The sequence below is a fragment of the Onychostruthus taczanowskii genome, unplaced genomic scaffold, assembly GCF_017590055.1.
Source record: "Onychostruthus taczanowskii isolate IOZ18803 unplaced genomic scaffold, ASM1759005v1 scaffold21, whole genome shotgun sequence".
NCBI lineage: Eukaryota > Metazoa > Chordata > Aves > Passeriformes > Passeridae > Onychostruthus > Onychostruthus taczanowskii.
In genome coordinates this window covers 6,108,328-6,129,345 of record NW_024499351.1, presented here as the reverse complement: position 1 = coordinate 6,129,345, position 21,018 = coordinate 6,108,328, and the positions used below count along the sequence as shown (strand labels likewise).

General features: G+C 39.7%; 1 protein-coding gene across 5 annotated transcripts in view; it reads left to right on the top strand.

Annotated features, from left to right (window-relative positions):
* The window catches only part of LTBP1 (latent transforming growth factor beta binding protein 1), a 186,072-nt gene extending 165,914 nt beyond the window's left edge, over positions 1–20,158 (top strand). For 4 of the 5 annotated variants that reach the window (XM_041404348.1, XM_041404347.1, XM_041404346.1 and 1 more), the window contains 6 exons: positions 649–777; positions 2,108–2,248; positions 4,563–4,733; positions 14,285–14,407; positions 17,728–17,877; positions 19,125–20,158. In XM_041404348.1, the coding sequence (XP_041260282.1) occupies positions 649–777; positions 2,108–2,248; positions 4,563–4,733; positions 14,285–14,407; positions 17,728–17,877; positions 19,125–19,294 (884 nt within the window). In that variant the 3' untranslated portion in view covers positions 19,295–20,158. The remainder of the gene's footprint in view (positions 1–648; positions 778–2,107; positions 2,249–4,562; positions 4,734–14,284; positions 14,408–17,727; positions 17,878–19,124) is intronic. The other variant, XM_041404345.1, reaches the window with a different exon arrangement.
* Positions 20,159–21,018: the final 860 nt, after the last annotated feature.

Here is a 21,018-nt window from a genome sequence, read left to right as displayed (position 1 = left end):
TTTGTCAGCTGTCACTAGTTCTGTAGTGATTGCCACCCTGTGTTCAGCCACAGACACAACTGGTCCTGTGAGGGGGAAGGCTGCACTGAAGTTGTGCTTTGAGCAACAAAGCCATGAACAGTGCAGATAGGAAGATTTCCTACCTTGCACAACAGTCACCAAACTCTATGCAAAGAGACGAGCAGTCACAGAGTCCATCCATAAGCATAACTGCTTAGTTTGGTAACCAGATGGGGTGCTTAGATTAGGTCCGTGGTGGGAATACCTTCAGTAAAGCAAATTATGTAGGAAAATACAAGCTATATTGTTCATCTGTTTTGATTGGAGTTAGGAGCAATGTGATACCAAAGGAATGAAAGGAAAACTTCAGATTATTCCAGTCTCTGTGTGCCACGGGACTTAATTCTGACAAGGGGAAGTAGCAGTCCACCAATTTTTCCTTTTCCATTCTGGCTATATAGCCTCTTCCACACCAGTTGTCTGAGGGTTTTGTTTTTTTTTTTTCCTGTGGATATCTGTGCTCCTGGGATTTTCTCCTTAAACTGAAGTTTGCTTGAACAGAGAAGTCTATAGGATTTATTCCATCTTGCTTGTCTACATGGCATCATAATAACAATGCTAACACAGCCTTTAATGTTTTCTCTCCAGATGCTGATGAATGCCAACTTTTTGGACAAGAAATCTGTAAAAATGGCTTCTGTTTGAATACACAGCCAGGTTATGAGTGCTACTGCAAACAAGGCACATACTATGACCCTGTTAAGCTCCAGTGCTTTGGTAAGTTTATTTAAAGTGGTCTTGTCACCATAATGGTATGCAGATGGGCAAAACAAGCAGACTCCTACAGTAGGATTCCCATCAGAACTGTGGCATTTCCAGTAAGGGGAGAAACACTGGGCCTCTGGACTCCTGTAGCAGTTTTGTAAGATGCACTGGGTCATTTCCCTTCCTTCTGCTTGGCTGAGCAGCAATTCTGGATGACATAGCTGTGGCATGTAGAGCAGGGTTTGCTTTATTTGCCTCCTTTTTCAGCAAATTACTCCCAGGAGTTTGCATCTCCAGAACAGCCTTTTGTGCTCCTTAGAGGGCATAGTCAAGAGCTGGTGCCAGCCTTAATGCAGGCAGCACAAAGTCATCAGAGGGGGCTCCCTCCTTGCATGCACACTGCTGCTTCACTCTGCCAAGGCACAGTTTAGCCTTCGGTTCTTTGCGTATGGGGTGAGCAGTGAAATCCTGTATGTTGAAGCTCACCTGTCATTTGGTAAGTGTTATGGGTTTACTGTATTAAATCAAAGTAACACAAACTTGGTTTTTTTGTTTCAAGGACAGCTATTTTCCCCAAGGAGTTAATATGCAATGTGAAATTACAGTTGAGGTCATTGATAAGCCCATTTTAGCCTGCACAGCCTTGTACTCTTTTGGTTCTGTTATCCAACTGAAAATTACTTATGACCATGACCCTGGCTTTTGCTTTGTAAGCAGAGAACCATGTAGAATGTGCAGATTAGCATAATGAAAGGAAGCAATTTTTGCAACTGCAATAAGAGAGCCTTTTACCTTGGGATTCTGTGATTATTCTTTACAAAGGGTGGGATTTTAGCTGATTAAATGTAATTTGTCTGAAGTGGCCTGCTCTTCCCTTTGAGCTAAATTTCAGCTTTTGCTTTTCAAGACAAACTAAGAAAAATAACTACCATGGCTAGGTGATCCCTTCTTCTGATAAGCTCACGAAGAATCACTAAGAGTATGCCCACCTCTAATGCCTGCTGGTATTCTCCTAAAAGGAGAGGAATGTGGGAAGCAGTAGCAGCTATACTGGGTGCAGGTATTCCTGGCAGTGCAACCCTTCCAACAAGCCTCTTTATCCTCCCTAGTACTTCTCCATATTAGCTCCCTAAGACTTGAGGATCAGGGTTCAGCATCCTTCAGATGTCTGTCCTTCTCCATGAGCACAGCAGGATTTTTTTGCCAGCAGTGGGTATTTGTGGTCATTTACAGAAGGCATGCAGGGAAGTCAGCTCCTAATATAGGAAAATAGAAACATAGATTAACACAATGCAAATACTTTGTGCTGGCTTTCCTTGATACATTTCCTTCCATTTTAAAGACACGGATGAATGTCAGGACCCAAACAGCTGTATTGATGGCCAGTGCATTAACACAGAAGGATCTTACAACTGTTTCTGTACACACCCAATGGTTTTGGACGCAACAGAAAAGCGGTGCATCAGACCAGCAGATTCGAGTGGTATGATCCATTATACATATTACTGAAGTGAGTACGCCTCTGCGAGGTGGTGCTGACATGGCTACAGACCCAAAGTCTAAGCTTAGACTGGGTCATCCTTGGATGAGCCTGCTCTTCTGGAGGATTTTGGAAGGCAATGCTTGGACCGTCATCTGTTGATCTAGAAGGCAGCATGATGTAGGACTCCACATGTACTCCATGATGTATTGCTCCACTTTGCCTATACAGACAGGACATTGCTGGAAGTATTGTGAGATTAGGCTCGGGCTGAGGAGTCTTCAGCCAGTTCACCAGCTCTGCGTCTGCGTTGTCCAGCCTTGTCGGTAATGAGGCACAGCCTGCTTGCTGTCTCAGTAAGGCTGGGGTTTGGCTGCAGGCTAAGTCTCGAGAATCAGTTCTACCAAAGCAAAATAAAAACAGGAATGACAGGATATAGGAGGAAATAGCTAAAATTGTATGTGTGCTTTCAATTGATTAACTTTGAAAGTACATTGAGCTCACAGTTTCAAGTTGTGGGCTTCAACATCACTGTTAAAGTAACATTTTTTTGTGTTCTTTTAATTTCAATAGACACTTATTTCAGAAAAAATGTTAGATATTATGAGATTCTTGGAAACCTCTCAGAAATCCAGAGCATTATGCAGTCTGCACAGCTTTGTTTATGCCACTCACATCTTCGAAAGAAGCATTAGAATGGGTTTGATTTAATGCTGGCACTGTATAGCCATAAATCCAGACCTCTGGTTCCTGCAACTTGCAGTGAATTTTCCTGAGATGCTTCTGTAAAAGGAAATGGGAATAAAGACTGAATGCCTTCTTTAGTCACTCCAAATTGTAAGGCTGATATTTTGAGGAGTAATGTGGTCGCCCTGTTGCGTGGAACTGTGAAAGAACCACAGCATTTCTATTGTTCCATCTTCAGTTAAACAAATCAAGGGCAGGATTGTCCTTTGGGTTCATCTAGGATGTGAAGAGAATGCAAGAGTCCAAAGGGTCTTCTGTGATGAGACATTCAGCTGACACAGCAGTGATCATCTCAGCCAGCACAGAGCACTCGCCTTGTATCGCTACTGGCAATGTCCCCCTCACGCAGAGGGGAGGGGGCAGGCTGGTTCTTTTGCTGCCAGCAGAATTTGGAGTCAGTAGCAGAGACCCACTGCTTCTTTTCACTGCATATTCTGGCAAGCTCTTAGTAGAATAGGTATCTAAGCTGTGATCAGCTTTGTGCTTTCAGAACTCAGTTTTGCTCTTGAGCGAGGTTTCAGTTCTGTGCTCGCCCATGCATAATGTAAAAATGCAGTAAATGGATATGCGTAGACAAAACAGAACCTTGGTTTGTGACAACACTTATTTTTCACTCTGTGTTGGAACAAAATCAAAACCTTGCAGATGTCTTCACAAAATGATTGTGCTGAGGTTTTTACATTCCAAGTGGAAGATTGAGTTTACAGTTCCTCTCCTTCTGATCAGCAGTGATCAGAACTTGCTGGGACTGGGAATGGTTTCTTCGGAGATCTGTGTCAAAACTATTATGCCTCTGAAATATTCCAGCCTTGACAAAAACACAGATTTTTGTTAAGGTTCATAAGAATGTGACAGTAGTTCACAGCAGTGTTCTGTCTCTAACAATAGCTGTAAGTGGATGATTTAGGACCAGGAGGGCAGATAAACAATACTTCTCTTCACCCTCCCCAGCACTCTCTCAGCCTCCAGCTATTTTCAGCTCAGGGGATTTCCTGAGACTGATGTAGTTTGTCTGTTTAGTTAATGGGTCTCTCTCTTCCAAGTATTTGTCCAGTCTCCCAGGGAGCCCATGTAAAATTTTTGTTCAGTTCTGCCCTAGCTGTAAAAGTTCTTTCAGATGCATTGACGGCAATATAAGAAAAGCAAAATAACAACTTTTAAAGATTTATTGTGTGCATGGAGTTCCCCAAACATTCACCTCTCTCCAATGCTGGTTTTTGTCAAACTCTGTTAACTTCCATGGGAGCTGAGCTGAATCCCTGTTAAGTGTTCAGGAATGACTATGATTTAGAAAGATCGGATTTTTGGATATCCAACACAATGTTCTTTTAAATTGGCCTAATGTGACAACTCAGAACCTTTTAAGATTTTTCCAAAGCTGAACGTTCAAGGGATGAGCCACCTCAGGCACTTAAAAAGGGTCATGACTTCTAAGCTTAAATACGTATTCAGCAAAGTCTGTAAAGCTAAGTTATTTTTCTAATCTAAATTTACAAAATTTATCATTATACCAGCCTCTTATTTAAATAACAGTGCTGTGATGGTGACCTAATCCTGTCTTCTCCATCAGAACAAACTGAAGAAGCTGAGGTCTACCAGGACCTTTGTTGGCAGCACCTGAGTGATGATTTTGTCTGCAGTCGGCCGCTGGTTGGGAAGCAGACCACGTACACCGAGTGCTGCTGCCTGTACGGGGAGGCCTGGGGCATGCAGTGCGCGCTGTGTCCCATGAAGGAGTCAGGTAAGGAAACACTGAGCCAAACCTGCAACACCTCACCCCTTCAATCCCTTGCATTTGTACCTGCGCCAGTGACGTGAGAAAGGGCAAAAAACCCCTAGCCCCTCAGGTTAAGGGAAATGGGTTACCAATAAGGACTGAAAAATTCCCAAGGAATATGGTTTAGTGTTAAAAATAAAGCTGGCTGTTGTATTTTTAAAAGATTGTATTTTGTTTACGTGTTTGGATACCAGATACTCTTCCATGATATTTCAGGTGGAAGGTGTTAATTGTGGTGACTACAAAAGCTGAATGGTTACAGACAGGTCATTGACACTCAGATTTATTTCTGGGGACTGGAGAAGGGGCTAGTGGAAGCAGCATAGGTATATGTCATGCGTTGCCTGAGATACATCAGGCCTGGTTACACAGTCTGGTGGCATGACACAAACTTCCTCTCTCCTCTGTATAAACTGTTCCAAGGTCTAGTTTGGATGCAGCTTTCTTACTATAAATGTGTCTTTCAGTGACATATCTTTCCATGTAGGAATACCAGCCTACACTGGTAAAGCATTTTATTGTGAACGTTCCTGGATTTTCACTTAGGCCTTTGTTACTCTAAAGGTAATGTTGTGGCTAAAGCAATACATGTTTTACTTGTAGAAAAAAACCCAGGAATTAAAAAACTATGTAGAGAAGCTCAGTGAAGCATTAATGTGGTTGTTTCTGTCTGCTTGGGTTGTATGCTTTTATAATTTACTTGCAAGGTCCTTGAACCTGTTCTTAGATATCTTTACTTGTTTGAGTTTGCTTTGGAATTGCAGCAACTAAAAAAAACAGCATCTGATTTTGATGATGTTGGCTGGAGTAACTGCTGGCTGATGCTTACCCCAGGAAGAGACTGAAGAAGAAAAACAGGGCATGACAGCAGCTTGATATATAAGATTTGGAAATCTCTGCAATGTCGTTGTCAGAACAAATCTTATATGAAGACATCAAATTACTATACCTGCTAGAATAACAAATGCAATGGAAAGAAATGTAATGTTGCCCTATGTTTGAAAGACAAACACAGGGCAACAGCTAATAGCAAGAATCATTGCTATGGCCTGGAACTCCTCAAGTGGAAAGATTGAGCAGATTAAAGGAGTTTTTCTTCTTACAAAGTTCATCATGTGGTGAGAGTGACCCATCTGTGTCATACAAGCACACAATCCTGAGGGAGCAAAGAAAAGCTGTTCCTGTTAGAGAAAGTTAAATTAGGTACAAGATTTACTTCTGGAGATTTCTAGCTAGTTACATTTAAAGCAGGATAAATCTGAAAAGAAGGAGAGAAGGACCACGAACATGGTCAGGCAAAGAGAACCTGCCTCACAAGGGAAGATGAAAAATTTCAAATATAGCTGCAGAACAAAGGCTGCAGATTCTAAGACTCTCCTCTAGAGCACAATCATGGAGGATTCCCAGAAGCTTTTAATTTAAACAAAAGTGCAGGAAAAGAAATTGGAACTATTTCAGTGTGAAAATACTGGATTTACTTTGATCATTAGGAACACAGGATCTTGTGCCAACAGTGGGGCGCAAATCCCCAATAGCTCTGTGAAGAAAATTAAGAAATTAATTTTAAAAATTACATGGAGGTTCCCAATGGAGAACATCCTAAACATCAGTTGGATGATCCTTAGTCAAATCTGAAGAACATTATGTTGGATAATAAAATCTTTCTCCCTCCAGACGCAAGATAACTTTTATGCGATGTTTCATTTGCTTTGAGAAGTATTTGCTTTAACTGAAACTGAGGCATACTTTGATCCCAAATACTTTAAATTATCCTTATAGATTGGAACATAGCTGAAAATAAAAGCATATTTAATGTTTATTATGTCAGAACAAACATGCAAGCTCTCATTTCATAGTGGAGATGGTATGTGCTCATTTGTCCTCACATGCATGTGCACTCACCCACACAGAAACCTGGAAGCCTTTCTCTGTGTTCAGGAACATTTACCAAGAAAAATTTAAAGCTGACTGAACTGAATAAATGATTCATTTGACATGTCTTCAGTCTGTAGCACTTGAAGTGATATCATTGGCTCAAGAGAGTGCTTTCACACCTCCCGGCCATCAGGTCACAGGTTCAAGTCCTGGCTGGGGAACCTGGAATTTCTCCATCTTTAAATACTTAGGTATCGTGTTGGCCAGGTTTACTACTGAAGGTGTTTGCTTATTTACCCGGTTTGGGGCATTCTGAAGATTTTTAACACATGTTAAAGAAGACCTGCCGATGGGAAAAGCATTCCCCCACAAAACTTTCACCATGAAATGAGTTGGATATAGCACAGATCTGTGGTTTCCTTTTACCTTGTTTATAGTCCCATTGTATTTGAAGATCTAGTCACCACCCTTAGAAAGAAGGAAATACAGGCCTACCACCATAAGTGATACTTTTGCAAGTCCCTTCTAAAGATATTAATTCTTTATTAAAAACAACCTCTAGCTTTTCTAACCGAACTTGTCTTAAAGTGCTTCCATTTTTCATTACAAGATTTAAATATGCTGTTTGAGTAGGATCCAGCAAAAAACCAGTGAGAAGATAGAGCACTCTTGTAAGAATTTATCCATATTAAGCAAAAATAAATACAATCTTATATCAGCTTGGAAATAGAACTTAATGGTTGCTACTGTTTCTAAAAACTACTACTCAGTGCTTAATTAAACAAACTGCACTGAAATTATTCCAAACATTCAGAGACTGAGACAAAAATAAGTAGCATTTTTTGGTATTGCAACAAATATCAACATCTTAACAACAGTAAGACTGATAAGTATTTCAATGACAACATTGAAGAATAAACTCAAAATGTTTCAAAAGTCCTGATCAAAATACTACAAACATGACCTGTAGTGCTGGGCTGAGTACCTCTGACTTGTGCAAACAATGTAAAGACATTGTAAAGACATTGTTTTCAATTACATTCAATTATCTTATGATTAATTATTTCAATTACTTTACTGTATCATCATTGCGGATAAAGACTTTTACAGATTTCATCAATACCAAAATGTTGACTACTGAAGTGTATTTTCTCTGTGCTCACAGTGTCATTCGTCTGTATTTGCCCAAAGAACAGTAATAACAGTTTAGTAATTATTTTTTAAAAACTTCTGTGTTATTTGAGGTTTGTCATTGGCAATCTGTAGAAATTGACAAGGTGAGGAAAATTAGAAAAATGGATACTTTTACGTTTAGAAAACAAAAGCAAAACATCCTTTCTCATTGCATCCACCTAAAAAGTACACGTTGGATGCCTGGCCTTTGGAAATTCTGCTTCCTTGGTCAATGTACTGTTAGTGCCTACCAGCCCAGCTCTCACCATCCCCAGAGCCCATGGTCTAGTGACTGGTAGCAGGACAGGCTCCAGTAGGTTTAGCAGCTGGGTCAAAGCCTCCGCGCCAGAAAACAGAGCAACTGGCCCAGACTGAAAAAAAATGTGAAATCTAAAATAAAGCCATATATACCTCAAGTTAACTTGAACTTGTAGGACCTGAACTATAAATGTTCTGAGACTCCAGAAACTCCTGTGCGACCCTTAGGGGACTGGAATGGATTTTAGGCAAGGTGTATAGTTACAGGAGATTTGAAGAGAAGAGATAGAGCTAACAACTAGAAAATGTTGATAATGTGGTAATGTGGTATGCTGGGGTCAGTATTACAGTATACAGAGACAGCCTATTTTTTGTTTGCAAAATGATAGTTTTGTGGCAATTGCAGTGCAGTACCACGTTTGCTTCAGTAACACCTTAAGATGCTGGTAAGGTAGGTTTTAGGAGCCCCTGAACCAAAGAGATGTCAGTCAGTTAAGGAGGGTACTTTCTTTTCTGTAGCTGGTTGTCCAGAGAAGCTTTCATACAGAAAAACAGGGTGAGGTAGGTCTGGGACTCAGCAGCTGTAGCAGATGTTTTAATAACTATTGAGATTGGGGGTACATTACTACATCTGTAACTTGGACATTTTAGTTGGTGTGAGTACTAAGATAATGTCATGAACACATTCTTAGGCAACTGGAAAAGGCACCAGCATTCAGTTTTTCAGCCTGCTTATTTGTGTATCCTTAGAAATAATTTTTCTACTCTTAAGTTTTGAATTCTATTACTTTGTGGGGTTTTATGGAACCACTTTATGTTTAGAAGATCTGCAGAAAAGACAATGATAGATCTCCAGTCAGTAGATGTTTCAGATGTTCTGTGGGATTAGAAGTCACATAAAGAACTGCTGTTCATATTGTATTTGTAGTTTCTCTTTATCTCCACCTTACCATTTGCAAAATCCATGCTGGGAGAACACTGAGAGTAGTGGGTAATGTAGATCACCTGGGGTGTTGTATAATGTAGGATTTCTCTTGGACAATTTCATATTGTGGTTTTTATACAGAAACCCACATCAGTGCTGCCAGTTTTTCCTTCCATCAGGAAAGATAAATCAGCACCCTGAGCAATATATTCCCCTGACCTGTTCTAGACACGTGCTTCACAATGAGATTCTGTCCTAGAAGTGTTTCTCTCTTTCCATGGATTAAAATGGACAATGAACAACTAATTCACTTGCAGACATTCAGGGATGCCTACATGGAATTGAATTCTGCCCATTTTTTGGCAGAACAGATTGTTTGGATTGCATTTTTGTTGCAAAGGAACTCTGTGTATCCTTTGTAAACATTATGAGTTCGTTCTGGGCTGAGCTTCCATACTATGAGAACACAGTGTTCCCTTTAAGTTCTGGCTAATGTCACTCATGAAAATCTGGAAGCACAGGGAAAGCCAATGTGTGTAAAGCATGAGTTTTCATCTCTCCTCTTTTGGGATGGTAAAGATCAGCAGGGAGGCACTGGATTTCTGTAGATCATTGCTCATCTTTCATTTAGGATGGCATTGTGTCTCCTTCCTTTGTGGTAAGGACTCTGGTCAAATGGATTCAATCCTCTGGGCTTAAAATGTTGAAGTGATTGGGCCTTGAATATTCAAATTCTTGTGTCCAGTTGTGCAGATTTTTGGCTAATTTAGTTTCTGTTGATGAAGAGTTTCAGTGCTTTTTCTGAAGGTTAGGAGAGAGTATAGTAGTTTTGGCTAAAGGTTCTTTCTCATGGAACCTCACATTCCAAGTGTACATGGAAATCAGCAAGGAGTCAGAAAGCCATGTGCAGAGCTGTGTCAGAAACAACCTTTTACTACAACTTTTAACTATCTACTTGGAGCAAAAGGAATGGGAAGATCATTTTAGGAAGCTTGAGCAGCATTAGTAGAGGAACAAAAGGTCACTACCAAGAGGTTTTGAGACAATCAGTTTGGTAATTATTTCAGTTTAGCAAGAGCTTTACATCCACTGTGGATCTTTTTCAGGGATTTCATTTAGAGTGTGCTCATGAAAGGATATGAACATCCTTCTTAACTAATGAAAAATAACTTTTAAGACCGACACAATTACCTTTTCCTTGTGCTGTAGAATAGATATCAATGCTGTTCACTGCAAACCTTAGCATCTATCCATGGGCAACATCAATGAAGTTTTCAAAATTGTCAAATAGCACAATCTAAATATAGAGCAGAAATACCTTTAGCTTTGGTTCTCATATGATGCAATCTCCTGTGACAGCATAAACTTAACCAATATAGATTGATGTCCAGAACCTTTGGTGAAACTGCTGCGTTCTTAAATAATTTGAAGGATCTGGTTTGGTTTCTTAGTCTTGGCGTCTTTTGTGTGTGTGATGGTGACAGTTCTGAGGGGCTGGAACAGAAATAAAGCTTTCTTTATGGGCAGGAGCTGGACTGGCTGTGGTGTAGTTGTTTCATGGTTGTGTCAGGAATAGCTTTTATATAATATTTTGCTTTAAATACATGAAATATGGAATACTGTTTCTGACATTAGGATTTTTAGACCTCTGGATGCAAGTAAGACTCACAAGAGTTTGCTCAGTTACAACTATGTATGCAAATTAGATGCACATTTGCACAGCTGCATTTTTGCTAACAAGCACCTAAAAGCCAGTCGGTCCATGCAATTTATACTGTGTCATCTCTGTCAGCCAAGCTTTCGTCACCAATTACAGCTAACATCTGTGCCAGTACACGTGTGTCTAGATGTAATCCCCTAACACTTGTTTAATAGGCAATACTTCTATCTTTAAAAATGTCCTTTACATTTTTGGAGGCATACATCAGCTTCCTTTTATAATGGTCACCCTAAGTTATACAAGCTGTCTGTATGCTTCATCTGCAAGTTATGAGAAAAACTTAGAAACACGTGGACCAATGTAGACTAAGCTATATTAAAAACAAAGGGGTTTTTTTTTCCTCTTGAACTGTAGTTATACTGTCCCTGATCACAGCCAAGAGATGAGTGAACAGAAAAAATAAACCCATATAGAAAAAGGTTTCTTCATTCATTGTGAATTATAGAATATTTTCTTTCAACTTTACTTGAAAGATTCGCTTCAAAGTGAGCATTGATTTCTGTGACAACTAAAATGCTTCTGTCATTCAGGGATAGTTACATATTCTGTCTTGATCCCTGCCCCCTTACCACCTTCTTGATCTCAGTCTCCTGTTGTCATCTCCCTAGGGCAGTGTCATGCTGTTCTCCCATTTGAATACTTGCCTGCAAGTTTCTGTGCCCCAGTCATGCTTTCACCCACAAATCCTACAGCACTCTGTTCATGTAGTTCCCTCCCCTGGAAACTGTGACCAGCACACATCGCAGTGACCCCAAATACATTATTTTTAATTTGAACTGTAGGAACATAGCATAACAAGGGGGAAAGTTTAAAACAACAGAAAGTGTCATTGCCATAACTTGTTCTATCCTCCACAGGGGCACTATGATGGGTTCATTTCTGTCAGGGATCCAAGTCTCAAGTCTACCTTATTTCAAAACACCAGTTCTAATGACCTTTCCAGAATGTGGCCCCCTGCATACTTTTCAGTCTTTTCAGTCTTTGTACTCTCCTCTCTGCACATCCTTTTTTTCCCTGGGAAAAAAAAATGGAAAAAAAAGAGAAAGAAAAAGAAAAAGACAAGCTGAGAAAGGTGGAATAGATAACTTACCATTGTTACTGGTCCTGAATTTCTACTGTTGGTTTCTTAGGTGAGCTGCTGTTGCTCCCTTTGGGTTTATTGTCCAAGCATCTAGTGACTGAGTCAACACATTATAAAAGATAAGGGGTTTAGTCTATACTACTTGGACAGCTAAACAGAACATACAATATTAAGAGAATGTCACAGGTATAAGACCTAAAAATACAGACATTCAGAACTTGATTTTTGAGGGACCAGTGGGGCAGGAAACAAGTTTCTGTTGTCAACATTTCTTAATTCTTCCTTAGATGTTGAACAACTTTGCACTGGCAGACATGCAATATAAAATAGGCTTGCACAATCATCAAACAACTCAACTCTCGTGTACATGAGAGCTCCAACTTGATGGATTTTCAAAAGTTCCAACTGCTTTCTTCAGAACTAAAACATTGTTTATACTATCAGTATCACTAATAGCAAAATTAGCACTGAGTAACCTGGGAAGCCAGTGTACAGGTTCTGCTCAGCCCTTCCCATCAGATCACATTCATGTGTCAGGGACAATGATCCCTAAGATCCACAAGAGCTGCTTGAATTGTCCCTTTGCCTTTCACTGACTGTTTTATGTGGTAGTTTCTTCCACACAAGCCAGATGAATTAGTATTTTGTGGTAGAACACAGATTTTCTTTGCCAAGAACATTTGTGGGCATCTGTGAGAAAGTGCTTTTACTATTCTGCATAGCTTTCCTGTGTGTCCATTCCATATGAATGAAGGCATCGTTCTGATATGGTAACCTCTCCCCAAGCATGGATGTTAATCTGGGGTTAGATGTGGGGAAGAAAGAATGGGGTGTTTCTGGTCCTATGACAACTCTTAAAACTGTGTTCATTATCACAGTACCTCAGTGGGAAGCTGAGTGCAGTCAGGGATGTAAGTAACCTTTGTTATATGTCATTTATTTTGCCATGCTGGCTTTGTTTCCTGTGCCCTGGGATGTTGCTCTTGGGCAGTGTATTTTGTTCTCTGGGAGAGGAAAGTGGTGTTTGAATATTATTACTGTATATAAATATATTCTGGAGGACATACCTCAAAGGAAATCACTTTGCTCTTGCAGCAGAATGTGGTGGGATTTACAGTGATTTTTTTTAGTTCTCTTAGGAGTTCATGCTGCAGACTTGGACTGTCAGCCGTGGCAGCTCTGGGTGTGCACAGACAAGCGTTGCCTGTGCTGCTCTGTCTTGTGCTCTCAAAGGGCCAAGTTGTTGACCACAGAATTCAAACAGACTATTTGAACACTGTGGTGTTTTCAGTACAAAATAAAATCGTTCCAGGTGGAGGAGATACTACCTGTAAAAATAAAATTACAGTGCTGGACAGCAAGGAGGGCTGTGCTCTGCACTGTCTGGAGGCAGTCTGGACTTATCCAACTATTTGCTGTCTGGGACAGCTCTACACAGCATGAGGTTTCTGGCTCTGCAACCATCTGCAATTCTTGGATTGTCTATCTGCTTAGGGCTTTTTTTCCTCCCTCTCTTTTGGTGGTTTTTCTTTCCCGTCCTTTCTCTGCCTGATTCTCAGAACACCAGGCAATCTTCACAGAACCAGAAGCTAAACAGACTGTAGCAACAGTAAGGGAGTGCCTGGGTTGCTGTATTTTAACAATATTTCTGTTTTCAAATAAATTGTATTGTATGTCTTTTAGTAAAGGCTAGTAGAAACAGATTTGACACAATTTTTATTTGATTTATAAAAGAGTCAAACTCTGCATAAGCATTTCAAACATGGACTCTGGCACCTAAAACGTAGAGTTGCTTTGGTCTCAACTTGTGTTGTCCAGCTTCTAGAGAGAGGCACAAAATCAGATGTGACTCTTTCTCCTGTGTGTTTCCCCATGCTCTGAGCTTCACAGCCAAGGAGACTTGGAACAGCCCTCACACTTCCAAGCCTGTGGGTTGAAGATCCAGTTTGTAGATAAGTGTGGGCTATTTCAGAAGTATTTTTCACGCTGAATTCTGCAGGTTGGCTGACAGTGCCAGAAATACTGGCAGTACCTGCCCCAATTTGTTTCCCTTGGGGAGGCTTCTGCTAGCAGCCAAGGTGGTCTGGAGTAGCCTTTGTTCCACAGACGAGGAGTAAAAACAGAGGTAGCCCTGGAGAGAAGTGCATCAGCAGTGGGATACACAGCATCCCTCAGCTCTTGCTTCCCATGCAGAGCAGAAGAACCTGACCTATAACTTTTTGTACAGTTATTGACTCAAATCTATCCCTGGTGTTATCCCTATTATGACTTAATAGTATATATTTGGCTCATTAACATTTTAATGACATCCTTTTTGAAGAGAGAATGCTTTCTGGAAATTTTCTTTTCTGCAGATTTATGGTGTTTCTAGGAAGATAAGTTTATTTCCAGCAAACATGAACCACAGCTCACTGGGACTAATGTAATGCAGCCTGTGTTACAAGTGTGTTTACTTTTATATCTTATTTTCTTTCCCCCCTCAGAGGATTACGCCCAGCTGTGCAACATTCCTGTTCCAGGATCTCGACGGCCATATGGACAGGATGCTTTAGTTGACTTTGAGGAGCACTACACTCCAGAAACCAATCCATACTTCGTTGAAGACCGTAAGCGAGATTCTCTCTTAAGTAAAAGGCTTGAAATGAGATTTTTACTTCAGTTTTTTTTTTTCCCTGTAGCCAGTTACATTCTTCTCTTTGCTTCTGGGTAGTGTGGCCTCTTTATGCTTTAGTTATTCCTATGACACTAACTTTCAGTCAGGTGTTCCACTTCAAGAGCCAGGTTTGTGTGAGAGTCCAGTTGGGCTCAGCATACAACTAATTTTTAATCTAGTGAAACAGTTTGTGCCAAGTGTACTAAATTTGTGTTTACCAACAGTTATACAGCTCAAGGTCAAAAGGCTTGCCAATTTTCCTTCTCACAAATTGATTTTCCTTTGGAGCATGGGACAGATTTCTCCAGAGTGCATTAAATTTAGAAGAACAAAAAAGCTCTTCATCTTTCCATGATTTCCCAGCAGAACTTGCATGAGTGAAATGAGAGCATGCAAGTCATTCTTGCTCAACAGAGAAAATGTACAGCACAGTATGATTAGAGAATACACAGATGTATGGACTTCAGGCTGGATGCTGTGCCTGCCAAGCAGAGTGTGAGGGATTGTACACAGCATCTCGCTTGTGCTTGAGGAATATCAGAGCTCTTCGTGTTGGGTTGGGCCCAGCTGACTGTTAAAATTTGCAGGAGAGAAATGCTTACAGATTTCCGCATCTTCCTCAAAATCAGGTACCCTGTACAGGTCCAGAATATTCTATCATAGTTTTAGAGAAGAAAAGTAGAACTATCAGAAGGAGCTGTAATTTCTCATGCTTTACATACGTACGGCCTGCAAGCTGTCACTCTGCTCTTCCCCAGTCAGCATTTCTGAGTATTGATGTGTGACTGAAATGTCACACTGCTGAAAACTACTGGTTACACCATGAAAAACCCAGAACATTGACTGGGTAAGCAATGTTAATGTACTGTTAATCTGGAAAGAAGTATTTCACGAGGTATAAACAAGGTATATAGTTTAGTGGTAAATAAATACGATAAATTGTGGAAAGTTTTGAATCCACAGCTGAGACCACATCATAGAATGGCTGCAGTGGGAAGGGACCTTAAAGATCATCTAGTTCCGACCTCTGAGGGACAGAAGCTTAAGAGCTCATGGCTCTTGCTCCCATCCTATTAGTGAATCAGATGGGCCATCTTGTTTAGGGCATCACAGACTTCAAGATCAGTCCTGCTGCAGGCTGTGTGAGGAATACAACAATACATCCCATCCCATGGCAGGGCCATATACTTCAGTGCAATATTTGTCATTGTGCATTTGGTTTCCACAGAAGCAAATACATACCTCAGAATTACAATACAGGTCCCATTGAGCTGTTTTGAACTAGAGTATATTTTGTAAAGTAGAACTTGCTGTGAGTGACACATTTAGTTTTAACTAGTTAAAATTACAACATACTGTATTCATGACAGACAGGGAGAGAAAAAATATGTATATATGTGTGTACATATGTTTATGCACATGCATATATGCCTACATATAAGCTATATTTCTAATAAATTAAGGGGTGGTTTTTTTATTTGAAAAATATCTATGTGTTTAGGAGGACTCCTTTCCCTTTCTTGGCACTGTTTTCTACATTAGAAAAGGTCTTTACTTTAAAGGTCTCTCCTGAGCTCTCTACAAGCTCTGCCAGAGGACTCCAGCAAGTAATGAAACTTGGTTACCTACATCACGATGGTGCTCAATATCCTCAATACTATTGCACTGAGAAGTGATTTACCAGGCTCATGAAAAAGACTGCAATGTTTCCCATTTAATGTACACTTGTATACATCCTGTGTATTATGTATGCTCTTGACATGTGACATCTGCCAACAAGTACTTACTTCACATTGTGTGTTCAGTGTCTTCAGAGTCCACTTAGCCTGTTACTGACCAGCTTGATCCTTACTGAGAAGCCCTCCGTGCTAGGAAATCCAGGATAGGAACAGTATTTGTAGTCAAAGAGAGGGGGGGTGGACATGACAGTATGGAAGTTAAATGGACAAAGGTACGGAAAGGGCAGAGTAGGAAAGGAAAAAACAGGTAAGTAGTAAAGAGGGCCTCAAGGACCAAGATAGGATGGAGTAAATAAGAAAAGACAAGACTAAAAAAACATAAGGAAGGGAGAAATTAATATTCCTAACTAGCTTAGGAAATACATGTATCACAGCTGTTGCAATATGAATCAGTAAACAGTTTTTCAGTATGTTGCTGGCTTGTTGGAGGAGCCACTACCTGTTACAGGACACATGGAGAGATATGTCCTACTCTATTCCACTCCAGCTCCAATTTCCCCTCTATATTCATTGTGCTATTAAACTTATGACTCAAACATCCTCAGCTTTTTCCACAGAAGTCTGTTTGATGTGATGGGCTGCCACCTGCAGTCCTGTTACATCACTGCTCCATGAGCAGAAAGCTAATGAAAATAACCTTAGGACTTAGAGGAACAGTTCAGTCCTAGAGACAATCTCTGAACATGTGAAAATGTAAAATAATAATAAATGTGAAATAATTTTGTAAGTATAAATCCTTCCTTACATATAAAAGCATAACTGTCACAAAAGCCCTAAGGCAGGGAGCACAAAAAGTGGTTATACAAACCACTGAATACAAAGACAACTCTTTGTATAAGAGGTGAAAAAAAAAAAAAAAAGCTCAACTCTTTGAGCTTTGACTGCTCACCATCTAGAATTATGACAAGGAGGAATTGGTAGATTATAGGTATTTGTACTGGCACCACTCACTGAAGCACAAGCCAAAGGGCTGTTAACGAAAAACCACAACAGGAAAGCAGTCTCTGATTTCTTCTTATTTTCCTTATGGCAGCTGGGATTGATTTTTTTTAATATGTTTTCTTCTGGATAAATTATAATGCATCTCTTACCCCTCTACACACACACCTTATTTTTCTACAATCCTGTTTTAAGCAACTTTCCCAAATTGCGTGACCATTTGTTTTCTTAAAGGCTGATAAACATAACAATTGAAATAAAAGGTGTTATTTAGAAAACACTGACTTACCCTTTAAAAAATAAACAATGAAATTATGGAGTTTCCATTCTTCAGAAAAATCACAGATTTTTAACACAAAATAAAACTTAAGAGTTAACCGAGTTATTCAGTTTCCATCTTGAAACATATCACAGCACTTTTCTGGTACATTTAAAACTCCAGATGGTGCAGCTCTGCTAAAGCTGACCTATTTTCTGCAAAGTCAAGTCCTATTCCAGTAAACTTCTGAGAGAATTTCAATCTCCCACTATATATTTGGGTATACTGATTCAATAGCTTTGTAACCTACTTATTTGCAATTCCTTTTCCTCCCAGGTTTCCTGAACAGCTTTGAGGAGCTACAAGCAGAGGAATGTGGTATTCTGAATGGATGTGAAAATGGCCGATGTGTGAGAGTCCAGGAGGGCTACACCTGTGACTGCTTTGATGGTTATCACCTGGACATGGCCAAAATGACCTGTGTTGGTGAGGATAGCATATCACCTGTTTTATCCCCTGTTATCTCCCAGTTTACTCAGTCACTTGACCTTAGGAGGCCTCGGACAAAGGATTTAGGGATGATGACCTGAATTGTATTAAAGATCCACGCTTTGTTTTATTTACTGCAAAGGCTAGTAATTATTGTTACAAAAATATCTTGGTGTTTCTCAGTGCATCTTGGTCATCACAGCTGTGCTCAGTTAAAAGACTAGAAGTGAATAAACACACCTTTGTGGAACGAAACTTAAACTTATATCAAGACTTCAATGTACAAACCAAATGTTTTTCAAAGGCTTTAATAAGCTAGGAGGATGGAACTGGATCCAGAGCAGAAGAGTGATTTTAGGAGTGGATTTTTAGAGTGGATTCATAGTGATTGCCTAAATATGCATATAACCAGCTGGTGAGGTTTGGCCCCTGATTTTCACAGATTTCAACAGTCAACACACTCAACTATTTATCTCACTCTCAGACTAGTAAATCTGCACGTTTATTAACCAAGACATCTATATCTTCAATTAAAACAACTAAACATGGGAACAGCAAATGTCGGTGAGAAGACGAAGCAAAACAACCACCCTTCGGTATAGAAGCCTGCTACAAACAGTGTGATTAGTTCAGTTTAAAGTCTGCATTGACCTTGTTTAGCATTTTGCTTTGTGACACACAGCTGAAATCTCCCAGCTCTATGAGGAGGAGCTGCCTATGTGCTTTGTGATCTTCAGGACTTTATGGCGAGCTGGCCTCCTTAGCATGAAAAGATGTAGCTGCTGTGCCCCTCAGGCCAAAGCAGCGTGGTAGAGTTGCAGGTAGTTTGTCCTCACAACTATTCAGGTGACAACACCAGCAGCTCCTCAGGTATTCAGCTGGTAAAGTACAGATGTTATGCTAAGAACTTCGAGATTCTTTCTTAAAAGTCCTTTTTCAGTCATCAGAGAAACACATGTAAGTGGTTACTTAATTTTGTTGTGCAGCTGGGCTGAATTTGGACTTGGTAATGTAACAGTTTAAGGCCCTTTAATACCCTATTGATTTCCTATGATAACTTCCACCTCTTCCCAATTCATCTTTTAGAACTTTGGCCCAGCCTAATTCCACCCAATCGGAACTGAAAATAAAGTTCTCAGGGCATTTGTGCAGATTGTTCTAGTCCTAGCAATGCTGGAACTAAATGAGTATTAACTACACACCAGACTTAGGCACATGTGTCTTTTGATGTCTCCTTTTTGCAGATGTGAATGAGTGCAACGAGCTGAACAACAGGATGTCCCTCTGCAAGAATGCCAAATGCATTAACACGGAAGGGTCCTACAAGTGTTTGTGTCTCCCTGGGTATGTGCCTTCAGACAAGCCAAACTACTGCACACCACTGAACTCAGAGCCAGAGAGTGAACTGGAGTAGAGGAAAATCTCCATATCCTAAGCCCATATACTCTGCACTGTATAAAGAAAAGGAAGAAAAGTATTTAACTTGAGAAGAGAAGGCACCAGAGTAGCAAACAAAAGGGGAGAAAAGGGTTAAAGTGTATCGAAGGTGAGACATGATGGGTTGGTTGTTTATCAGCTTCACTGAAGTGACAGACCAAATGGACACATTGCTCCGTATGAAAGAAACAAGTATATAGTGTGTTCATAAAAAAATCTTTGAAAATAATCAAAAACAGTGCTGTTATTTGAAACAGAAGAGCTTTGGTTTTTTTGTTTTTTGTTTTGTTTTGGATTTTTTTTTTATTATTGCTTGATTAATTTGGCATTTAAATAGTGATGGGAATATTTTATATTACTGTGTCATTTTTTTGATTGTTCATTTCCTTGCCTACTGTTTCTTTTCAGACCTTTTTTTCTGATCAGTACAAATTCTATGATACAGATATTCTTAGTCCATTTTATAAGAACTGTTACACAGGGTGGTGCTCCTCCTTCCCTGGAACATTGGTCAGTGACGTTTTTAAATTTGCTAGTTGTCTGCCCTGTGGAGCAGGCACCATTTGTTTTAAAATGTTTATATACCTTGGCAAAAAGTCCTTATATTCATTTTGTATCCTGTATGGTTGTTACTGCACTTAAAGTCTTTAGAACCTTTCTTGTCAAGTTCAAAGCTGCTAGTGGACAACATTGGATTCCTTTTTGTACATTAAACCAAAAGATTTTAGCTCACATCTCTATTGTAATGTGTAAATTGAACACAAGAGAGATCTTGTATGATTACCCTAACATATTAAAGCTGTATATTAAAACTCAATAAAATCACCTTTTTTTAGAAAAAAAAAAGTACTATTTGCTAATTTTAGCTCCTTTCCTCCTCCCCTTCCCTTTTTTTTGTGTGTGTGTTTGTTGTACAAGAATCAGCCCTCAGGTGTTTACAAGAGTCAGCTTCTCAGTACTAGATTTAATTTACATTACAATAGTCTTAGGGAGTTGTCTGGCTGGTTTTTCCTTCTCATGCTGTTTTAATAAGACCAGAACCTGAATTAGTTAATGCCTGAAGTTAGGCTTCCAGGGGGAAGATTTCAAACACAGACCTACAGAAACTGTTTGACTTGGAAGCTGATTCACATGGAATTTTTTTTTTTCTTTCCTGGTTTAGGCATGTTTCCCACTAAATCTGCAAATAACACTCCACAGTATGATGGCCTGGTTTTCAGAAATACTGAGGAGAAGGGGGAGAATTTCCTTTTCTTGATGAACTGTACCTTCCCATCAGCTCTTATTTTTCAGTGGAAGGAGAGAGAGATTAGGAGACTGACAGATGTTTCACTTTGACCTTCTCCAGAGTAAAAGAGTTTCTTTCAGAAATCCTGAAACAGGTTTTTTCCAATGAAATGTTTTGCTGTGTCTTCTAGACCTACCCTGCATTAAAAGGAGAAAGGATAACTTGAGATTTTTAAAAGTGAGTCAAATGCAGTCCAATTGTCCAAAAATTAGGTTATTTCTCATTTCACAAAAAAAAGAAACAAACAAAAAAAAACCAAAAAAAAACCACAAAACCAACCAAAAAAAAAAAAAACCCAAACAAAAAAAACCTTGTTTTTATTCAGAATAAAATTCATTTTTCAATATTCAGGTCAGCCACTGAACCAAAAATATCATAAGCTCTATCCCTTTCAGTTCTGCACTACAGTAGAT